The 25,765-nt window shown below is 34.6% G+C and overlaps 1 protein-coding gene across 1 annotated transcript in view; it reads left to right on the forward strand.

The window, feature by feature from the left end:
- The window catches only part of LOC120774337 (acetylcholine receptor subunit alpha-like), a 168,341-nt gene that overhangs the window by 130,838 nt on the left and 11,738 nt on the right, over window positions 1-25,765 (forward strand). Inside the window, exons 5-6 of the mRNA XM_040103896.1 lie at window positions 7,293-7,461; window positions 14,641-14,777. Coding sequence (XP_039959830.1) covers window positions 7,293-7,461; window positions 14,641-14,777 — 306 coding nt within the window. The remainder of the gene's footprint in view (window positions 1-7,292; window positions 7,462-14,640; window positions 14,778-25,765) is intronic.

Here is a 25,765-nt window from a genome sequence, read left to right on the forward strand (position 1 = left end):
GTGTGGTAGTTTTCACATGTGTCACAAAAACAGTTAGTTTGGCGTCTTCCGCCTGAAATTTTTCTGTTTGAACATATGTACGGAATAATCTTTACTTTTTTTAGCTTTTCCTCTGTATCTAAGGACGATGGTCTTCCTGGTTTTGAAAATATTTCACCACGAAAATCACCTACAAGTTGTTCTACTAATTTTCGGACAAACAGGCGTCTTGTTTTTTCTTGTTGCTGACTTCTTATATAAAATGTATGCATTGATTGCGCTTATCTCTACTCCCCAGAAAAACATTTTTCTCCACCATTTACATGATTTTCTCATAACACAATATGAATTTGCATATTGATCAGCCTTATCGACATCATCGTAGCTGCTTAAAATGGTAACTATTCTCTTATCCTTCCGCGCTAATAATAAAATATCACCTGATCGATAGGCAACAACATTATTACTTTTTTTGGCTTTGGTGGCTGAGAGCAGACAAACGGTCGCAAAGGGTTAAAGCGACGACTTAAAACATAAATCCGTATGTTGTAAACTTAGTAGTCGTGATTTCAAATTCGATTTCTAATCTTCAAAAATTGAAAATCCAATACGATGAATCCACTCAACACGCAAGTTTTCGTACTACGTATAAAGGCCTTTATTGGCGTCTATTTCGCCTAACACACCAATTTCATTGCATTTTGCTAAATGTCTTTAAAGCGGCAAAAAAGTGCCGACAGATAAATGAGAACCTTAACCTTGCTGATAATAGTATATTGTACAACATCAGAGTGGTTAAGGTTAAGGCGTCAAAATATTTTTTAATTATCTTATATTAGTCTTACATTAGTCTAAACTCATATAGTTCAAGAAATACAAAAGTCTTTGCCCTCAGTAAGGTTAGCCTCTCTCTAGTTGTGAGGCTTTTAACAGGTCATTGTCCTATTGGCGTCCCCACAGCAAGGCTGTATGGAAGAAAATGAGGTGGAAACAACTCCACTCTTGACTATCCTGCGCTTGGGAGGTCAAAACTGAGACTGAGACACTTGGGTGCGCATATCTTCAGAAATCCCACCGAACTGACGGAAATAGAAATTGAACGCATGTGCAAATTTGTATTGCCTACTAAGCGTTTTGCTAATTTATTAGTTCGAACACAAGAATTCTTCTTTTTTATGGCTTCAAAAAGGACTTCATATAGCAGTCCACGTGCGATCTTTCATCAACCATTTAACTAAACCTAACCTAACCTAGCATCACAGTACATCACGTATGGAAAATATGCCTTCAATAACTTTAAGATACTTCAATTCTCTTGAAAAAATCTTCAGCAACCTGCAGGGGGAGGAAATAAAAAAAAAAAAGAAAAAGAAAAAAATTTTCATTGTCTTTAATCTATAATAAAATCAGGTTTTGAACTGGATCAAACTTGAAGAATAGACGATTCCAACTTTTTCTATATGTGTTTTTACTATTATCCAGAGAGTTCTACTAGTTTTAAACCAGATTGCACAGGTTGAAAATTGGGAAGCAAGGGGAGTAACTGAGTTTCAAATCCATTCTGCTTTTTTAGCGTAGACACGCGGTTATAGCCGGGTTTACACAAGCCTATTACGCAAGTAAAAAATTGCGCCGAAATGATAAATAATGATTGACAAATGTCAACTGGCGAACCACACGTCAAAGAGAAAATGCAAAGTAGCAGTGAACTTTCTTGATTAACATAAACATTCAATTATGTTAATGGCCAACACGAATATCATTTAAGTGAAAACTGCGAAAATACGAAAGAGGAGGTACTAAATTTAGAAGAATAATGGGAAAGGATGCCCCAATTGCCTAAAGTAAATCTAAGCAAACAACTATGTATCATTGCATCCAATAGATAACCCCAAAATCTATTGACCGATCAACCGAACACTATACACCAAAGCAATCCCAGCAACCCAAACTTACCCAATCAATTCACGCAAACTAGCTATATTTAACCAATTGTCCAACGCATTGCTTTCGGGTTGACTGATTTCCGGCTTTCCTTTTGAATTGAGTGCGTTGAAGGCGTAGACCGCAGAATTATTGTAGATTTCGGTGCGGTCACCGGAAAAGGGCAACAATCACAACACACAGCATAAAACACTTGAGGAGAGCACAGGCAATTGCGGGAGCAACGCGAAAAATCAAAACCTACTACATAAATGATTTATAAAGTGAAAAGTTTTTGTTTGTTTACGCAAAACTCTCAAGCAGTCAGCTGAGTGAAGGAGTATAAGCAAAAAATGTCAAACAATAGCCGAGATCAAGAATGCACAAGTAATAAAGAAAAAAAGTTGTATAAATCAACAACTTGAGCCCAATAACAACGGTCTGTGCTGTCGGTTAGCCATAGAAATATTGAATGCTCGATGAAGGAGCGCTCATATTTCAAATGTAAATACACTTGCCGCTCTACACACATATATTTGCAATAATTTCTAACGGTAAGGGTCATTCACATAAGTATAATATGATTTGTTGGTCCTCCATTTTATGTTATGAAAGTTTTATTGCGTGTGTACATCTCGACTTACCTCACTTCTCGACTATACTTTTTTTTATATATTTTTATTATTATTATTTTTGCCTGCTAACATGCACAAGTCGGTAGTTTGTTCTTTAGTATGTGCTTAAGCATATGCTTGTGTCTGTGGCACTTTCCTCCGCTTGATGTCCCTCACGCTCAGCAGTTAAACAGATTTCAAAATCAAGCCAGATACGATTATTTATGGCTGATAGAAGGATGGCTGTAGACTTGTTGTGCAAGCTCTCAATATATCTAATTTCTAAACAATCGCTAAGAAGTCGGTTTGAGTGGCACTTTGCATATTGTTTTCTGTCAGTATTGGGTATCTTTTAGAATAGTTCCAATCAATATAAAAAAGATTATATCACAAGTGCTAATGAAAACTTAGCGTAACTAAACATCGATACCCCTTCCTCGATAATACACAGTATCCGAATCAAGCTTAATATAAAAGGGAATATTTCTTAAAGAGGTTTCTAATAATAAAAGAATGAAGCATAAAAGGGCTAGATCAATCCCATAAGCGTAGGATGGAGACACATTTCCTGGTATACCTATGTATGTGGGTCTACCACACCCATAATATAAATTCGTTTCAATCTGTCAAATCATTTATCCAAAATGCTAAACTTCTTGATATGACGCGATCACCAAAAGTGCGGCACAATATCACAAAGTCATATAAGCTGAATGCAATGTCCTTTTAAAGTAGAAGTGGACGTGTTTGTAGTCTGTTTTAGTGCCTTCTTCCACTATGCGAAGAGGATGTATCCAAACTTAATCAGAATAATACAAACAAATAGTTTTTTTTTTTTCTATGAAAAATCTTCCAAACATCAACAGCACAAAACTAGCGCCATTCCTTTCTTTTTGACAGCTGGAAAACATTTTTTTGAAAAGCTAAGTTGTGTGTAAATATATATAGAATATCCACAATTTCAAATCTCATTATATTTGTGACATCCCCTAAATGCACTCAACATGCAAGAAATCTCTGAGTATGTATAGAAAAGCGGATCTGCTCACATACATATTTAGACAATGAAAAACTTATTTAAATACTATCACACACTTATTTACAATTTACTCAACGTAAACATGAAGTGAATCAGTTTAATTACAATATCATTTTGTAATAATGACACAATGAGTAAAATAGTTTGAAGGACTTTTGAGTACACATTATTTTCATGTACTCACACTCATTTGATATGTATATAGTATGGTACATTTTCCTGACAATTGTGCTTGCTTGCAAAACTTTAAGGAAATACAAATGCATATGAGAATGGTTTTATTTTCGCACTGTACACTATTTCAAAAAAAAATTTTGTTTAGTGTTTTTTGTAGCAAATTGTATTCTCTTTAAAATTCTCTAAGCTGTAAAACAAAACATTATAAGCAAAAAATGTTAAAGAAATAAAAAAATAAATATAAGTCGCAATTTTTGTAGAGCAGTAAATTTCCTACAAAAAATTTCCTACCAAAAGTATTCCGATTTTATTTATTTTTTTTTTTTTTTCGTTGAGTTATAAAATTCACAAGAAAAAAATGTTCATTAAAATAATCACTCTTTAGCCATTAATATTTTTTAAATGGTAGATTCACGAATAAACCGGAGTAGACCTTTTTTAAAGGACATTTAGTTTCCTACTTATCCATAAAACTAAATACTTTTTCAACTAGTTGGAAGCGGGATACAAATTTTTCAATAGAAAAACGTTGGGCAGGAAGGACCTTATTAAAATTGAGAGCTCATACTTTTTCTGTGTACGAAATGTGAAAAACATTCGCTTTTTTTTGACCCACCCTAATATGTGGTATTAAACATATGAAACTTAAAAACACTGTGTGAAAAAACCTAAACTTTATGCAAATAAACCTTCTCGGTTGTCTAAAAATTTCGTTTTTCCAGTGAGTTGGTCCACTGATAGCGCTTGCATTTCTTTAAGTGCATTTTCAACACAAACTCTTAACTTTTTAACGCCGTTCTACATTATGAAATGGATTAAGCATTATAGGCAGTTCTTCGAGATAACTGTGTTCCGCCCTATTCTACTTAATTGCCATCCTAACAAACATTACTTTGTATATACATTTTTAAAATAAGATAGCTTTTTAATACTAAAACTTAAAATAACTGCAACTCAGTTGGAACATTTCTTCTGACAAATGAACTAAGTGAGTTTTATGAGTTTTTATGGTACGATTGAGTAACTATGAATATATGTTTGAAATCTTATAATAAATTATAAATACAAGTAAATATTTTCTAAAAATCTGAATATTTCTAACTAAGTAAGCAAGTCTTAACATCGGCCGTGGTAGACCCTGTAAAGTTCTTAGAATTTGCATGTGTTAAAAACGTAAAACATTTAGCAGTAACTGTTAAAACTTGATAAGAAAATGAGTTACATACAAAACGATATGATTCGTTATTAACCGAAAATGCAAACCGATGTAGCTCATTTTGGTTTCAATTTAAAAATTTTGGTCGAGTAGTACCTGGATAATCAAATTTTCAAAAATATTATTTTGGTATTCCTCTCCCAGGATGGAGTCATGTGTAGAAGTTCACGCAAGTGAGGAAAGTTCTCTAATCGCCATTCACTTGGTAGTGGCCAGAAACCATTCTTTTACACATGGCTCAAGCGGCTCACTACTTCCGGTCTTTGACCAAGTATCCTCTGGGTAGCCTAAGAACATCCGTTCGAAGGCGAGCTAAAGTGAGAAGGCGAAACATTCCCTACAAGGGTTGTGCGCTGGGTTTGGGACCCGCCACATAAAAAACACCCCCAGTGAAGAGCTACAACCAGCCTCGGATGAGAGACCCCCCTTTTGATGACGACCATGGCAAACGAAATAAGGACTACGAATTGAGGGCATGCACCTCGACAGCACGTTAAGCGGTTTCTACGCCAATTAAGAAGAAGATTCCTCTCCCACCGTGACCAAGATAAGAATATATAATATTTCAAGAAAATTACGCTGATAATAATGATAACTCTCGTTAAAAGTCAGACTTGTTATGCCAATAATCCAAGCTTTTATAAACACCAATTGCTTTTGAAAGAGTGCACTATTTTGAATTTCAACATTTACTAGGCTGAATAAAAACAAATTTCAATAAATCTTAGTCACTTTCTCACGCCTTTCAATTAAAGTTTATGAGTCCCTTTCTGTCCCGATTTATTTTCGTTGTTAGAAGCAACTGCATTTATCATTAGGCAGCAATAATTTACTGTTGGGTTATTGCAGAATGCAAAGCTTTTATATTTATACATGAAGGTGTAAGTTTTGATAGGATTTCCAGCGAATCAACATACCATGTAGACTATATTTCCGCTCAGGATGCTTTGGTTGATGTCACCGGAAGAAATTTTAGGACAATTTTGTTGAAATATGTAAATAATTGAACTACAAATAATCAATAATAATTATATTAAATGCAAGATACAAAAATAATAATTTCACTAAAAATTTATAACAGTAAACGTGCCCGCTCACTGAAAGGTAATGTTGCCACATTTAAGATATTCAACTGTGCTAAATAATGTACAAATAATGTACAATTTACATGTGGGTAAATATGTCTGGTTTCAGTTAACCCGCAGCAAGTGATTTATATAAATCATTTTTAGCGTACAAGTTTTTTCGAAAACATTGTAACGTACCTCACTGAAATAAGTAGAGAATTTAGACAAATGCTATTTTCAATTGTTGTCCAAAATTGTACAACAAAACTATAATTTTACTCGCAGAAGTGTATAAATAGGCATTATCATAATATATTTACTGCAATCACTAAATTTTTGAGCCTGCAAGTATAATTATATTTATTGGCTAATTTGTAAATCACTTAAGCAATTGCGTAAATTTATTTAATTTAATTTTGCAAAATATCTGGCCAGTTGAAAATATGTATAATATTTGTGTACATGTGCATGCTTCGTACTTATACATAAATATATCTACCATTGATATGTTTATAAATTATTAACACAATCGAAATGCAAACATTAGGGTGGATAAACAAAAAATAATTTTTTTTTCGTTTAGTACTCTGAAAAATAGATTCCTAGACACCTCTAAGAAAGCCTCTCCAAGCTTGAGTTCTTAATTTTAACGGGAAGGTCCTCCTTCTTACAGTTTTCTATTTTTTCTTATTATCGGATAGAAAAATTTATATCTCACTTCAACTACTTGAAAAAATATCATGTTCACTATATTTTGTAGGAAATTGAATGCTCTACAAAAAAGGTCTCTTACGATTTTTTCGTAAACCCGACCTTTTAAAAGATATTAGCGGTTGAAGTTTGATTATTTTTTGGAAAATTTTTTATTTCTTATGAATTTTATAACTCAATGAAAAAAAATCATTATGAATTATGAAACTCATAGGTTTTTGGAGATGCTTTCTTAGAGGTGTCTAGGAACCTATTTTTCAGAGTACCAAACGAAAAGAAAATATTTTTTTTTATCCACCCTAGTAAACATACATACTTATATAGTTAAGTACTTGAAGTAAGTGTCTGGTAGCCTGGCTGTAGATATTAAATTTCCTTAAATCTTCAGTAAAACTTGAAAATGTGTGTTAATAACTTAATTAACCAAATTTTATGAATGAAACTACATTTTTTAAATAAAATATCAAGATGTAAGATGAGTAAATCTTTAAATATCTTAAACTAATAATTACTTTCTGGTATTTAATAATAACCAATTTGTATTTATTTTTAATATTTACTTGCAGAAATGAGAAATTCTACACGTGTTGCGATGAACCTTATCTGGACATAACCTTCAATATCACAATGCGCCGTAAGACGCTTTTCTATACGGTCAATCTCATTATACCCTGCATGGGTATTAGTTTTTTAACAATATTAGTTTTTTATCTGCCATCGGACAGTGGCGAAAAGGTAAGTAGAAACGATACACAATTTTAATTACCAAATGAAATCAAATATATTCATTTTATAGAATTGTAAGATTGATACAGCATAAGTATTACTTACAGTGGCTAGATTAATTTAGTTTTAAACTTTAACCCTTGCCTCTATTTTCAATAACCTATAAATGTGTTCGTGTGTGTTTTTTTTTTATTTTAATGTTGATTTCAAAAAAAAACATAACCGAAAGTATTATTCAAACTATTGCTCATCTACAGCATACGATTTTCACATCCTCCCGACATTTCTGAGATTCCATCACAAAAGAACTGTGTGGACTTTGTGACCTTGAATGAATCACGTCAGTTTTTGATACCTTGTTCTGATGCGAAACTTATTCTACTAGGGGGTACTCCATTGCCCGGAACAAATGGTAGTCGGAAGGACACGGTTTAGGCTATACGGCGAGTGAGGCAAAACTTGCCAGTCGCTGTTTTCTAAATAATTTTTAACCGGTTTTGCTTCTGAGCGTTATCATAATTGAAAACAATTGCCTTGCGATTAGAAACAAATTTTTCGATTTTTTTGGTAAAACCATGCTTAAATTTAATGAATTGCTGTCGGTAACGTTCCAACTAATGGTACCCTCTAGTTTTAGAAGCTCATAATACCGCACGTTCTTCTGATCCCATCAAATACAGAGTCTTTCCTTGGCGTGATGGATATTCAGCTTTGCTTTTCATTTCGCTTATTGGCAGGATTCACACATGGATTTATAGGTTAAAGGTTGTAGTGATGGATTCATTTTTCATCACTAGTCACAAACCGATTTTCCAGCGTTAAAGCAGCATTTTTGGTAGGCAAAGTCATCTATCAAAGTCTCAAATGTCTTGAAGTCTGCTATTCATATGAGCATTTTTGGTATGCAAAGTCATCTATCGAAGTCTCAAAAGTCTTGAAGTCTGCTATTCATATGACAATTTCCTTGCTTTTGCAAATATTCAGTTGTTTCCGCATGAGTTACTCCTAAAAATTCTGCGAGCTTGAGCTCTTTTTGCCAACAACCTTAATCGGTAATACTTGCTGTTCCTCATTTTCAATCGAGTTTCACCATTTATTGGCAAACCTCTCGATGTTGTAATAGTTACTACAAAATTCTTTGAAGTATTAGATTGTCAAATATCTCCCTTCCGCTTTTTTGCTCTTTCTTCAATGTTTTATAAAAAGTGTTACAGTGATCGGATTTAGTTCAAAAATGTGCCGTTTCGTTCGATAATCTGTTTCCATCTAGACGGCAACTTCATAATACCAACCCGTAGAAGCCGCCCTCCTTACTTGCAAAGAAATCGGACTCCCTTCCAATCCCACCAAACACACAGCAAAACCTTCCTGGCTGTCAATCCCGGCTTGGCCACTGATTCACCGGCCTTCGACCTTCGACCACGACCGTTTTCGCTTGATATTGTCGTATGTGATCCATTTTTCGTCTCCAGTCACCATCCGCTTCAAAGCGGTCGAGTTCATTCCGTTTAAGCAGCATATCGCAGATGGTTTGAAATGGTTTGGTGACTAACTCCCATCTTCTGGGCGATGTCACGAGATGCCACATGCCGGTCTAACACGATGTTTTCCAAGATTTGATCGGTATTCGTCGTCACAGGTCTTCCGTTGGCTGGCTTATCCATGGTATTGTTTTCACCCGCTCTGAATCGTCGAAACCATTCTTCCGCAGTTTGAAGTGATAGAGTTCCATCCCCCAAAACACCATTAAATCACGGAGCGTTTCTCTAGCGGATTTGTCTTTAACGAAGGAAAACTTTAAAGGAGCGCGAATTTCATTGTTAGTGAACTCCACGTTTACACGTCTATAACTGTTGAACACAATATCCAAACTTATCATGCATAGCGGCGTTTTGTAGGTTATGTCAAGACCTTTCAAAGATGTATAGTATTGTTAGATACGAGCTCTGTAGCGCTTTATACATAGCCGCGAAATTCAAAAGACCAAAAGACATATAGGAGATATTTGACAACCTAATATTACTTATAATGGCTAGAAAGAAAAAAAATAGTTATAAACTTCTATTTTGAGTCCTTTCTTCTATTTCCAACGAGGTTAATTTTAAAACTCCCATAGTGCTGAAATCACTAGTGTCATTCTTTTCTTTGTGTACAAAAGTTAACAGCATTTTTATTTACAAACTCAAACTACCCCTTGAACTCCTCTTCTCACCGCCAAATTGATTTCACCGCAAATAAATATTGCAAATCAATTTTCAAGCATTAAATCTCGCATTTAAATATGTTTGCCATGAAAACATATTAGTCATCATTATCGTGATAAATAGTGTACCATTATTCATAATTAGCTACCTTCAGGAAAAAATTTCGCAAAAATGCTTAATTGATTGCAATAACTGATGAAAAAGCCTAATTCAATTAATTAAAGCTTAAATGCACATTTAAAGAATATGAAATAATAAAGATAAATGCATGCCCACTTATCATCACAGATTTTTTCACTCGAAAATATTTACTTTAGAAATCCCTTCATCGACTTTCACATTAAATTTGCGCCAATTAAATAATTTAATCAAAAATTCACACCAACAGCCAAATCCTAATAATCAATAAATTCATTTACATACATATACTCGTATTAACAAACATAAATGGCAACTGAAACAATTTTCATTAATTTGCATTCGGTCTGCAATTAACAGCCCATTACCCATGCAATACAGGTTGACCACGGCGTATGAGTGATCAATGAAAGTTTGCGCATAAAATCTGAACTGGAAATGAAAATTATGCATAATTTAGTAAAAACATAGTAAACGCAATGTGCAAACAAATTGTGAATAATTGTAAAATATAGAAAAACACAAATTATCAACAAATAAATAGCAAAGGGAAGGAAAGGGGTGCTCTGCATAAACAGGAAATGTGTTTTGAATGCTGCGCACAAGCATTTCTACGAAATATCCGATTTGTGGCCGCAAAACCGCAAAAGAATATTTATAGCTGCACATTATTTTGAAATTACCGATATAGTTTTGTAATTATTACAAATTTATGGGTGTTTGTGTGAGGCAAACACTGTGCTCAAACTGATGGTGCACGGCAGTCAGTGTACATTCTGTATATCTAGACGGTTTAGAAACGATCCACAGCAATATCGAGAATTCCTTAAAATATTTCAAATATCCTAAAGGAATGTTTACAAACTATTTTTCAACATATTATTATTCTTAAGGAAGAAGAAAAATTTTGATTCAGAATTCTCTGACCCATAATTGTTTTTCGGGTGCTTGAAAAATATGAGATGGGCACCAAATTTTGTATACCTTAATCCATAAAATAGATAAATTCAGCCATGTGCTATAAACTACATATTGAGTGGTCGAAAAAGTATTTTCGTATTTTATCAATCGATGTCGTTGCAATCATCGTATATCTCCAGTGCTACCAATCACTTTGTGTCATACCATATAGTGTTGGAAAGGTGAGAGCTCATTTAATCAAAAAAATTTAATTCGGGGAAGTTGAAAAGAAATTACAGCTGTTCAAAAATGGGTGAAAATAATGGAGAAATTTGCTACATTTTGAAATTTTTGTATAAAAAATTTGATGAAAAAAGAAATTTGTGAAGTTTACGGAAGAATGCTATATTAGTTCGTGTAGCACTACAATGGTTCGCTTGCTTCCATTCTGGAAATTTCGATCTACACTGAGGGAATAATGTCCCTAGCGGAAAAATGCCAAAAGTGGTCGACCAAAGTGGTACATATTTGCTTATTTATATTTATTTTAAGATGAAGTTTGATTATTCAAGCTTTAAATTAGATAGTTTTCGTATAAAAAGAAGGCTGTGTTTTTGTTTGACTGAAACATAAGACTCTCCTAGATATAATAAGAAGATTTACATTGTCTGGAAAATTTTCCAATGATCTTGAATGAAATTACTGTGGTTAGGGGTATTTTAACCTAAACATAAATAATTATAATATGCAATAGGCCTTTTAGATTTCATTAAATTTTTGTTCATAATAGAAATAAATTTTTCAACGATCTTCCCATCAATTGAACAGTGGAGGTCTAGAAACCTCTAAAGCTAATTGAAGCACACCTTTTTAACCTTAAAGAGAAACCATTACCAAGGAACTTTGAAATATTAGTTTTGAGAAAAACGAGTCTAAAGTTTATGAACCAGAAAAGTGACGAAAATAATTACCCTATATTGTCAAAAGTGCGCTCAATAAAGTACAAAATGTCCGATTAAAATTACTTGATCCATATTTAAGTAATAAATTCGCAAAAGAAGTCTTTTTTATTACCTTGAAACGCTAACCCCTCCCTTAATAGACTCTGCAAAACCGAATTGAACACGAATTTGTATCTGTCCAATTACTATTAACACGGCAGAGTTCTACAAATATATTTTCAGAAGTCTAAGTGTAGCTGCAAATACAACAATAACATTAGGATCATTAGGACTGACAACATTCGGCTGCGTACAGAGCCAAGACAATTTCATTCGAGAGATTGCTCCTATACTAAAACAAAATAATTTTCCCTCTTTTAAATTATCCTCTAAAATCGAATTAATTGCTTCGAAATTCGAAATTAATTTAACTATAGTAAGAAGAATAGCTGAACAACATGTTCCTTCTATTTCGATGGTGTACAATATTTTATTTTTTACCCCATTACTTTTATATTCCCCATATAACAAAGTTGGATCTTCAAAAAAATAAAAATTTTACATTTCAAAAAAACTGGACCAGCTTTGATGACTGAATATTATACAAGGATAACTTATTGGACGTGGCTTAAAGTAAGCATAAATTCCAACACAAGTTGTCGTTGTTCTCACATACCATTGTGTATATCAACACTCCATTTAAGCATTTTTCAGAGCTAAATGTATACAATATACTATATTACAGTATCAAAGGCTTGTCTGTTTAATTTATTATATTTACCTTATACAAAGTGATCGGAAGACTTAAAATTGGAATATTTTACCATTTCACTATAATCTACAACCTGGCTTTAACAGCAATAATTCTTGTTTTCATTGAAGCTCAACTTTGCTCAAACAAAATTTTGTAAATCGCTTCATTAAAGGCCCTTCAACCTCGAAATAACGGGATAATGTGCCTGCGGAACACATTGTCCTCTTTACGCCATGCCACAGGCAAAGCTCAGCATGACAAAGGACACGCTCAAAATCGCCCACGCACATTTCGGTTATTGCGTCGGCAAACACTCAGCCATACTTACACACGTGTACAAACAGAAATGAAAACAAGTGTTTATAAAGCTGTGTCGGCATGTGTCAAAATATGCTGGGAGTGTTATCGATGCTACGCGAGGGTGTCCACATCGATGCGACCACATGGAGTCTATTTGCTTATAAACGCACACGCCTGCCTGCATACATACATACACATCTTTGTGCGGCGGTATGTGCCACTTGCGACCGCATGCGTGCACTTTCGCTTGTCTCAATGGGTTTTCAAATATTTGGTGGCACGTGCATAACCGCCACAAAAATGTTGTGACAATCAAGACCGAATTCACTGAACTCGCCGACTCTCGCTGGCGCTTCGGTGGCACTCAACGAGGGAATTGCGCGAAATTTTGTCGTGGCGTTTTGCATAATTGAGGTAACAGCCGCTAACGTGGCCAACGAGTTTCAACGAAAATTGTTGTTGTTGTTGTGGGTCGGGGTTTTCTGCTCTTACGCATTGTCTCACATTTATTTTGCTAAAGCAATCACTCTACCACTCAAATGTTCGGTGGAATTTCACTGGTTAAGGTTCGATGACTTTCAGACAATCACTGGTCGCATTTCACTTTTAGTATTTTGAAAGTCATTTTTATACTCTTGTAACATATTGCTACAGAGTATAATAGGTTTCTTACTTAACGGTATCACTAATGGAGCTAAATATAGGATTATATATATAGAAATGATCTAGATGATGAGACCAGTTGAAATCCGGGTGACTGTCTCTCTGTCCGTCCGTCAGTGTAAGCTGTAACTTGAGTAAAAATTGAGATATCTTGTTGACATTTCTTATACTATACATATGTTCCTTGCCAAAAAAGTAAGGACAGGTTTGTAGATGGGCGCAAATGGACTTATATACCTAATATGAAGATTTTCTAATAATATTTTCTTGAATAAAATCGGGTGAAAACTCGAACTAGACCCCATATAACTGTAAGCCTTTTATACCTCAAGGTACTTCGCTGGCTTTAATCCTTGCAAGTTGCAAGAGTATGAAATGTTCGGTTGTACCCGAACTTAGCTCTTCCTTACTTGCTTTGAACTTAAATATATACTTAAAGACCGATTTCACTGCAGACTGGCATAGAAACTAAAGCTTTGGGACCAATATATGGTTACCCCTGAAGGCTTTTGCTAAATTTTTAGGTAGTTCTATGGTGTTAAATTGAAACAGCAAACGAAAATTTAAGACCTTTTTTGAATTTGTATTATAAAATTACTTTTAAATGGATGGATTCTTTGCATCCATTAGCCGATATTGCGTTCAGGCTGAAGTGGTTTTTATGACACGTATTCTAAGTCTAAAACCCCACTGATACATCTTTTTAGGATCCGCATAGTTGGCCTATCCTTTGATACTTTAAGTATATATCGTCTACTCAAATCATTAAACCGTTTGACAATGCTTTTACCAGAGGGTCTCTCCAATAAATCCGTTGTCTGTCCATTATAGTTTTATTGCAAGGGATTTTTATATAAAGAGTCTACCCCTCTCCTTAAAATAGTTCCGACTTTTGTTCGAGCAATACTTTTTTTACTTTTTTAGAATAAGTCACAAAATTTGTTAATCATACTTTAGATTTTTGGTTTTATAAAATGGAATATTTAATACAAGATTCGTTGCTGAGATCTCAAAAAATTTTTAGATGCAATTTAAATGAGTTGGGAATCGAAATAAAATGAGTATTAATAAAATTTCTCTCTCGCTTTCCATTCTGTCTTTAGTCAGATTTATATTCGATTGAAAAAATATTTGTTTTTTCTTATTCATTACATTGCCGTGATTCATACAAATACATTTACAAATATCTTTATAAGCATTGCATTAAGACTAACTTTAAGCATTTATTTATGTATTCTCACATGTGTTTTTTTCTAATCTGTATTTTTTATGTATCTCTCAATTATAGGTCTCATTAAGCATATCCATTTTACTGTCACTGACTGTGTTCTTCTTGTTGTTGGCTGAAATTATTCCACCAACGTCGTTAGTTGTGCCACTTTTAGGGAAATTTGTGCTCTTCACAATGATACTGGACACGTTTAGGTGAGTTATAAAAGACTATATATTAGCATATGTATATCCATTGAACATATTCTATACACTCGGTACACTGTCAGCAATCAACGTCAGATACATATGTATATATTTTATTATTTTCTTATTCTTATCTTCTTCTTATATTAAATATAAATATAAAGAAATCCGTTCTATAAGTTGTTGAAAGTTACAGTAATCATTGAATTTTATAGAATTATGTAAATAATAAGCTCATACGGTTGGAATTATATCAAAACTACAATAATCCAACTTCAGGTTTGCATAAAATATGGAATATCAGAGTGGGCCATATAGGAGTATTTTATGATTATGCGAGTCGTTTTCGGATCGTTCAAATCTTATAATTTAATATTTCTAATATTTTCTAATTAAGAGTTACTTCTTTGCTACCTTTTTCCATACCAATCACTGTTTTGTAATTTTGTATTGGATTATTGGTAAAATAAACCATTGACATATTTGTCCTTAATTCCTGCCTCTAGCTTGAGTTAACCTCCCTTACGTTCGTCATTCATCATCCGTCTTTCAAAGTCTTCGAATATTTAAACAAATTAAAATGGTCCAGCTTTAAATTTATCAGTGCCAGGCGGGTGAGCAAACAAATTTGGAGTGACACTTATCCTATAAATACAGACTCGTTAAAAGACCCATCATTCACCATTACTCCAGCTCAATCAATGGGACATTTCACAGCCCAACAACTCATAAAGGCCACTTAATAGTCCAAAGTTTTTCCCAATGAATTTCTTCTTTCTTGGGAAACCCTTAAATAAAATTTTTGGTCTTCAAATTGATTGAACTCTATTTTTCCTGCGAAGTGACACTTCTGTCAGTATGTAATTAATGTAGCCAAATCTGGTGAATACGGTGGTTGATCGATGGTATTCATTGCGTGCCACAATCGTGGCTCGATGCTATGGTGCATTATTATCGTGTAAAATCCACAAATTGTTCTTTCTTCATTCCGGCCTTACTTCTTATTGACCGTTTGTTCCTCCGGAAATAATTCATAATGAACCAAACCATGAATATCGAAAAAAATTAACATCACCATGATTTTTGAGCGACTTTGGTTTTTTTTTTGGTTTCGGTTTGCTTTTTCACTCCGTTCCGATGATTTTTGACTTGTTTGCATGTCAAACTCATATGCCTAAATCTCATCGGCAGATAAATAGTCTCCATTAACGTGGGATCGGCATTCGCACGATCAAGCATGTCCAAAGAGACCTTTATACAGTACCCTTTTTGAAAAAAAAACAATCAGGTGTATCAGAACAAAGTCGAGAAAGAACGAGTTTCATACCCAAAATATCCACCAAAATCATTCGAAAGGACTCGCGAAAAATGTCGGGCTCTCTTGGCATCTCTCTAACATTTTTTTTTTTGAAATATCATTTATTCAGAAAATTTAAATTACAATTCCTTGGTACTTTTTTGTCACAATGTATGTAAGTTGGATCGACATTTTTCCGATGAAACCTCTAGTACATTGGTATCGTATAGAAAACTCTCTATCACACAGCTTGTCGCCCAATGGAAACAGAATTATGAAACCACTGTTGGAATAAAACACATTTTGTGCCACTAAATTGCTTTTAAGTTTCCAACACGTATTTTTCTTTTTTGTCACAACTTTTTTGTCACTTTCCAAGTTATTTGCTACCTTTTCCATATTCTCTAAACATTCGTGCACAAGTTTTGGCCAAACTTTTTTCCTGCTCATCGCGGAGTCCATATTTTTATGCAATTTTACCACCCATTCAGCCATTCAGCAAGTTATTTGTTATTGTCATGCTGACGGAAGCTGGCAGTTTTTCGGAAATGTTGGCGAATTTCTCAAATTTCGCGAAAAATGCAATGACTTTGGCGTTTTGCCCGACGGCCAACGGCAAACAACACCACAAACCATTGCCGAATTGGCGTTGGATAAGTTTGCGGTGTGAGGAAACTTCTTGTTGTTGGCACTATCGGCGTTGGCGTTTGCCTTGTTGTTGTTTTTGGCAAAGCTGTTGTTGCTGCCAAAACTATGAAAGAAATCGTCTTTTAACTTTTTTCATTACAAATAAACGCTTGGCAGCACTGTGCGGCATAGAAAGCGAAATAAACAAGCGTCAATATTTCACTTCATATGTTTGTATTTTTGTATATATGTGTCTGTATTTGTGTGTGAAATTGTACGTTTCTCCATAAAATAAACTTACGGCAACACCTTTGGCAGCAATACAGTGCCAGCACAATACAGCAGCCAGTTCATACGTTATGAATTTTTCACACACACTCGCATACCTTCACAGCGTGTGACTGTGCCACATGCCACAAAAGCGTGAAGGTGAATAAAATCTGTTTTCAACATTCGGCTGCAGATTCCTGTATATACTATACATACATATGTACTATAGTAAATGAATTTTATAAAGTGCTGACACCAATTTCGAAATACGAATACATCGACCAAAGTGGTTCGATAAGTCGGTGAAACATAAAAACAGTACACTTCGGTATGTAGTATATGTTGTTCTTTTTACAATGGCTTATGCATTTAATTTGGATCATGCAAAGTTCCTTTCCAAGGCTAGAATAATACTTAGCGACCTATACGTTGTAAGTCCAGCACTCCATTAAGTATGAGTATGCTGTTATATAGTAGGCCATTGAGTCAATATGCGCCCTACTCGGATTTATATCTCCGGTAATCTAGAAACCGGAGTTTCAGGTTCTATGTCACAGAACCGATAATTTTCAAAAAGGGCTATGCCCATATTTAATTGGTGACGGTATAAGTTGCCAGTAGTGGCCGCAGTTTATTCCTGCAAACCTGTAATTAGCTGCCAGCATCTATCTCTATCTACTCTCAGCTCACTTATCGCATGGGTTCCTTTCGTAAGCCCGGTCAAAATGCAATAAATCGATGATTTGGAGATGTTCAATTCCATTTGCATGAATTTCAATGATGATTTCGGCTGAATCTGAATCATGATCACGCACAGTTTCGATGGAATTTCCGGTGATCATGGATTTTGATTGGCCCACATGTTGATCGTCATTTATGCCCTCACGACCACTTTGAATACGTTGAAACCACTCGTGCACTCTGCTACGGGATAGGCAATCATCGCCATAAACTTGTTTCATCAATTGAAACGTTTCGGTAAAAATTGTTCCAATTTTAAAACAAAATTTAATGTTGACTCTATGTTCAAAGATTATTTTCGCACCGATAACACAAACATACTGACACTTAAAACGCAATAACTTCACTTCCAATTAATGAAATGTCATGAAATTCTCACTGGACAATCGCCAAAGATAGCAAATTCTAACGCACCAGTCGACATATAGATATCACCAGGGGGCGCTAGACTCAAATAGTCCTGCTTACTTTGGAAAGCTCCTTGTATACCGTATGATAGGAACATCTGCTATAAGCATTGAATTTGTTGAAAAGAACATTTTTGAATTTTTCGATAAAACGACGAATTTTTTTATTAAACGACTCGCATGAGATAAGTTTTTAAGGTCTACTCCAAATACTTCATCACAAAATTATCATGGAATAGCACTTTTATAGCTAGACTCAGCCTTCACAAGGCACTTGTGTAAAATTCAGTCTGACAATTCTTTTGTCTGATATAACAGTTGTATTTCAAAAAATTTTAATGTAAAAAAAAATTGCAAAAAGTGGTTACGTAGGTTCTCTTTTAGATTTTAGAATTTGGCAACCCTAAAGATTGACATTTTGGTATACATACTCAGAATGTTTTGTCATACGAGCGGTATTTGTGTTGTTCACGGTAACTTGAAATATTCATCTCAGACAAAAATTAAATTAAATAGCGAACATTTTCGCGTGATTCTTTTTTAACAGCTTCGACATGGAAAAACTCAGTAATAGTGTGTCGATGAAGTTAATTCGGACTCGCTCACTCCAAGACGAATTTCGTGAAGTTTTTCCAACATTGTTGATGTTCCGGAAGCTATTGCCCCGAATAACTTTTTATTCCCGTACGTTAAAAATAAACTAAAGAGTTAACGTTTTAGGATTGCTGAAGATAAAATTGGTTGATTCAGAGTGTAAATTGAAGTTGAGAAAGTTTGAAGAAATGCTATTGACGAAACCAGGGAGGAGGGTTTCGTCAATAGCATTTCTTGGATTCTCTTATCAATTCGAATTATAAAAAATATAGGTGGTCGATATTGTCCACACTCTACATACGAAATATTCTATTGCACTTTTATCTATTATTTAAATTACCATTCTCTTACCATTTATTCTCTTTTTATACTCTCGCAACAAAGTTGCTAAGGAGAGTATTATAGTTTTGCTCACATAACGGTTGTTTGTAAGTCCTAAAACTAAAAGAGTCAGATATAGGGTTATATATGTATACCAAAGTTATCAGGGTGACGAGTAGAGTTGAAATGCGGCTGTCTGTCTGTCCGTCCATGCAAGCTGTAACTTGAGTAAAAATTGAGATATCATTATAAAACCTGGTACACGTATTTCTTGGCTCAGTAAGAAGGTTAAGTTCGAAAATGGGCAAAATCGGCCCACTGCCACGCCCACAAAATGGCGAAAACCGAAAATCTATAAAGTGTCATAACTAAGCCATAAATAAAGATATTAAAGTGAAATTTAGCACAAGGGATCGCATTAAGGAGGGGCATATTTGGACGTAATTTTTTTGGAAAAGTGGGCGTGGCCCCGCCCCCTACTAAGTTTTTTATACATATCTCGGAAACTAATATAGCTATGTCAACCTATAGAGTCGTTTCCTTCAGGCATTTTCGTATACAGTTCAAAAATGGAAGAAATCGGATAATAACCACGCCCACCTCCCATACAAAGGTTATGTTGAAAATCACTAAAAGTGCGTTAACCGACTAACAAAAAACGTCAGAAACACTAAATTTTACGGAAGAAATGGCAAAAAGAAGCTGCACCCAGGCTTTTTTTAAAAATTGAAAATGGGCGTGGCATAGCCCACTTATGGACCAAAAACCATACCTCAGGAACTCGACCGATCTCAATGAAATTCGGTATATAATATTTTCTTAACACCCTGATTACATGTACGAAATATGGGTGAAATCGATTCACAACCACGCCTTCTTCCAATATAACGCTATTTTGAATTCCATCTGATGCCTTCTCTGAATAATATATACATTAGGAACCAATGATGATAGCGGAATAAAACTTTACACAAATACGGTATTTGAAAAGTATGTAAATGGCGGATAATGAAATCTCTATTATCACTTTATCATGCGAGAGTATAAAATGTTCGGTGACACCCGAACTTAGCCCTTCCTTACTTGTTTAATTTTATTTCAATTATTTTAGTTTTTTACAATCCATTTTTATATTCTCTAATTCCTTTATAATTTTTAACATATTTTAATTTAATTTCGGTTTTGTTCACCATTTTCAACTTACTTCTACATATATATTTGTATATAGTATAAAAGTATTTATTTCATGTATTCGATCCCTATTAATAGTTTCACTCTTACTCTCACTCACTTCCGCTCGGTTAATTAACTTAATTTGCATTCAGTCAAAGCGCTCAAACCGTTCTCACTGTCCAGCAAATCCCATCTTATCAACGGAGCTTCATTTTAAGCGAATTGAAGCCACGATTTTAACGCGCTCATCAACACAACCGTCAGCGTTGTTGTTGCTCCACGCAACTACGTAGACAATATGCGGCCACCTGCGCATTGTAATCATTATGCTGTCGCTTTTTAGTGTCCGGCAAGTTGCCAGTGCCACAGCAGCTGTTGTTGTGGCATTATCCCAGCGGCATAATGACCGGTATGAAGTGTCAACGTCGCTGGAAATCCCACCAACAACTCATATTTTTCAACGCCCATCTGTAATTTCTCCTTTCCTTTGCATTTCATTCCTCTCTTGTCTCTGCGCGACCCTCTCTGTCGTCAGGTATCTCGCTTGCTTTCGCTGTAATAACCGGTACGAGTACGGTATATACGAGTATGTGCGCTGTGTTCGCATCCTAATTAAGTCGCGCCCAGTTGATAGCAATTTCACAGCGTAGTCGGGTATGAAATAATGTAAATTTGATATTTGCACTTTAATTATCTGCATGTTTCGGAGTTTGATTGTAGATTTCTGAGTGGAAAAAAGAAAGAAATGAGTCAGAACTATAATAGTTATATGAAATATTATGAATTTATAATATACGAGTATGCTACACCAGTTTCTCCAGATATCAGACTGTTGCTTGTTGGTTATTCGAATGAAAAGAAAGAAAATATTTCACTGTTTCAAATAAAGAGAAGTTGTGCGAATCGAAATCAATGTTCATTAATTTTTGGTATCTACACAGTATGTTTTTTTTACATAATCGTGGTTGATGTCCGATTTTTCTCATGTTTAAATATTGTTCAAATGGTGTAAATGTTACCCAGTAAGTTTATGCGAGTCGGAAAAGTAGTTTGAGAGATATACTACACCTAAATGAAGACGGAACCTTCTTTTTTCCCAAACCTTAAATTTATAGCGTTTTTAGTATATTTTGTGAACAATGTAATGCTTTCATTACAAAATAACGTTTTCGTTTTCTAAAGTGCATGTAGCGTTTATTGGAAAAAAAGTTGTAATTATAAAAAACAGATTTCTTTCGTAGTAGCTCACGTTTATTCAATACCTGCTCCAATCTATCGTCTGCTTCTATGTTTGGATCATTTTCTTTATTCAGTATCCAATCATGTTTATTTTTGTCGTAAAGCATTTCAGCTCACTTCGCTTTTTATATCATTTTATGATTTAGGTTTTCTGTGAAGCACCTCAAACCTCAAATCCATAAGCAGAGATGCGTCCATAAACGCCCTTTGAATAAAGGTTCGCCCTTTCCTTATTCAAACACTTGTCAAGGAGCTTAACCACACAAAAGTTGACTATTATAGAAATATGACATTTCTCCCATCGCGGTTGACGTTATCATGCGCCCAATGCAAATTTGCTTCAATGTGTGCTTATGAAGGTCGGGGTTTGATTACAGTACTGCTGCGTTTGAAACCAGATCTCTGAAGTTTTTCCCGTATTGTATTTAGAGATAAATGTTATGCCCTACTAAACTAAATTTTCCCTTAGACTGAGCAGTGATTTCTTCTCAAAAATGAGAAGAATAGCTGACTTGTCTTCTACATTTCCAGTTTCTCCATAGTGACCAGACCACTTCTCCACAAATGTACAAATCATATTTAAATACTTTGCAGTTTTTTTCATATTCCATTTGAGATTTTTAGGATGCTTCGTTAGAAACTATGCTTCAAAACTTTTCTAATACCGAGCACTCATTTTTCTTATTTCACGACACGACGTGTCACAGTAAGAAGTTCGAATTGTACGCGTCAGTGATCGCAATTGACCGTGAGTAATATTATATACATATAATAAGTATAGTATAGTATGTCTAAGTTCGGGTGCAACCGAATATTTTATAATCTTGCAACTTGCAAGAATCGAAGTCGGGGAAATACTTTAAGGTGTAAAAGTCAGCCGGATGTTCGAAAATCCTGATATTAGTTATATAGGAGCTAAGCCAATTTTTCGTTCAAATTTAATTATTTTAGACGTAAAGATTCACTGTTATGAATAAAACACTCCCTCTTATTTTCATTGGGATAACTCAAATATTCGAATTTCGAAAATCTTAATTAAAATTAAGTATATGCCACGTAGTAAATTTTGTCGAAATCGGTCCCTCGGGTTCCGAGATTTGGGATTGCACCAAAAAATGGGCGGTGCAACGCCCATTGGCCAATTTTCACACCAGCTCTCATAAAGTTCTCTTGCTCCATCTCGATGGTAAAATTTAATATTTGTGGCGTATTTAGTTATTGAATTATCGCACTTTTAGTAGTTTTTACCAGAACCGTAAAATGGGGAGTGAGTTGGGTTATCCTTTGACTTCATCTATTTTCACACTGTCGGTAGAAGTTCTTATAAGATTTATACTCAGCAAATTTGGTCTTTGTAATGTTAGTGGTTTAGAAGATATATACATTAAACTTATTAGAAGGCGTGGCCACGCTCACTTTTTCAAGATTTTATGAGTTTATATCTTAATTTATTGCTTATTTCCGTTAATGGCAATTTGTGGGCGTGGCAGTGGTCCGATTACGCCCATCTACTAACTCAATTTTTTTTGTATTTAGGAACCCACGTATCAAGTTTCATCGAGATATGTCAATTTTACTTAAGACGGACGGACAGAAGACAATCAACCGAAATTTCTAGTCATCCTGATCATTTATACCCCTGTCAAGAAAGCATCGGGAATTTTTCATTTTCCCTCTCATCTCCCGCTTATATGGAATACAGATAAATTCTTTTTCCTAGTCGAGTAGAGTGATTTGTGGAATTTTTCAAAAATTTTTAACGTATTCACCTGATTTAGGTCCGTGTGATTTCTGGCTATTAAGCAAACTCAAACGACCGCTCCGAGAAAACCGGAAGAAATTCGACGCGAGAGCTGAAGTCCATGCCGGAAAGTGCCTATAAAAAATATTTTAACGATTGGAAGAAGCGTCGGCATATGTGCATCGCTTCAAATGGAAGTTACTTTGAAGGCGATAAAATAAATTTGGATGATGATTAAAAATTTTCGTTTTATTTATAAATTTCCGATACTTTCTTGACAGGGTGTATAGCCCTATATCTATTTCGTTTAGTTTTAGGTGATACATACAAGCCTTAGGTGAACAAAACTATAAAAATAGTATATTGAGTGCGTGACAAAAGTTTCATAAAACCTATTCAATTGCCTGACGACATCCTTTACTTTTAAGCCAATTATTGTTTGTACAGACAGAGGATCAAACAGTTCGATATACATAGGTGGTTGTTTACTTATATTTATGTCGATAAAAATATCTCAAATATTTTAGAAAATCGTGCTTTTATAAATTTGGAATATCTTTTGAAACAATTGTGCCATAGGGGCTCTCAATCTTGCAGAAGCATACTAGTAACGATAGCAAATTGGCTTTTAGAAAATCGTTCATCAAATTTCCTATACTTTTTTTTTATACACAAGGCAAACAAAATATGACGACTGAGCTCGTTTTGATAAATTTTAAATGTATTTAATTTTAATAGTGATTTTTAATACAAGAAGTATTCGAATATTATTTTCCTTATAAATATTAAAAGTTCCGGAACTCCATATAAAAATTACAAAACAAAGCATATAACGGCCCTGCTGTTGCATTTTTTACCAACCGGAAGCAAATTAATATAAACTGTTCCAAATCATGTATTCAATGTGATGCGAAATTATAAACATACACAACTTTTACTTACTTTTTATACTCTCGCAACAATGTTGCTAAGGAGAGTATTATAGCTTTGTTCACATAACGTTTGTTTGTAAGTCCTAAAACTAAAAGAGTCAGAAATAGGGTTATATATACCAAAGTGATCAGGGTGACGAGTAGAGTCGAAATCCGGATGTCTGTCTGTCCGTCCGTCCGTCTGTCCGTCCGTCCGTCCGTGCAAGCTGTATGTATCATGATGAAACTTGGTACACGTATTCCTTGGCTCCATAAGAAGGTTAAGTTCGAAGATGAGCAAAATCGGCCCACTGCCACGCCCACAAAATGGCGGAAACCGAAAACCTATAAAGTGTCATAACTAAGCCATAAATAAAGATATTAAAGTGAAATTTGGCACAAGGGATCGCATTTGGGAGGGGCATATTTGGACGTAATTTTTTTGGAAAAGTGGGGGTGGCCCCGCCCCATATTAAGTTTTTTGTACACATCTCGGAAACTACTGCAGCTATGTCAACCAAGCTCTGTAGAGTCGTTTCCTTCATTTCCATATACAGTTCAAAAATGGAAGAAATCGGATAATAACCACGCCCACCTCCCATACAAATGTTATGTTGAAAATCACTAAAAGTGCGTCAACCGACTAACAAAAAACGTCAGAAACATTAAATTTTACGGGAGAAATGGCTGAAGGAAGCTGCACCCAGCCTTTTTTTAAATTTGAAATGGGCGTGGCGTCGCCCACTTATGGACAAAAAACTATATCTCAGGAACTACTCCACCGATTTCAATGAAATTCGGTATATAATACTTTCTTAATACCCTGATGACATTTACGAAATATGGGTTCACAGCCACGCCTTCTTCCAATATAACGCTATTTTGAATTCCATCTGATGCCTTCTCTGAATAATATATATGTACTTACATTAGGAACCAATGATGATAGCGGAATAAAACTTTACACAAATACGGTATTTGAAAAATATGTAAATGACGGATAATGAAATCTCGATTATCACTTTATCATGCGAGAGTATAAAATGTTCGGTGACACCCGAACTTAGCCCTTCCTTACTTGTTACAGTTAACTTTTTGCCAAATACAATTTTTATGTGAAGCAATGTCATCGTACCTCTGGGATTTAAAAATCCGCTTTAAATTTCAATACGCTCACGGTTGCCACATTTTTGTCACTTTTTATTCTGACCTGTTTCAATTTATCTCAGTCGTCGATTAGCCACATTACCAGCGGATTGTTTAAATTTTTATTTCCCTCTGGCCAGTGCATGGACGACGTAAAAATTGATTGGGTTCTTAATTATTCAATACTCAAACTATCAAATAACAGTTAAAAATGTAACAAAAACACAGAGAACCCACACATTTTGAAAATAGTTTTTGTTTTGCTTGTATTGGAATTTCTACTTCAGGTGACTACGCTTTCAATATACATACATAGGTATATATTTATGCGGGTTATATATGTATATATAACTACATACTGTATTTCTTTCGAAATGATGATACCAAACCGCTGTCGACCAAAAAAAAATCATTGGGTAACCAGTTAATACATGTAAGGATGGCCTACATTTGGGTGCAACCGAAGATTATATATTTTCCGAGTATGTAACGGATTTTTCCACAAGAGAGCTATATTTTTTTTTTAAATA

Source organism: Bactrocera tryoni, chromosome 4, assembly GCF_016617805.1.
Source record: "Bactrocera tryoni isolate S06 chromosome 4, CSIRO_BtryS06_freeze2, whole genome shotgun sequence".
NCBI classification, from domain to species: domain Eukaryota; kingdom Metazoa; phylum Arthropoda; class Insecta; order Diptera; family Tephritidae; genus Bactrocera; species Bactrocera tryoni.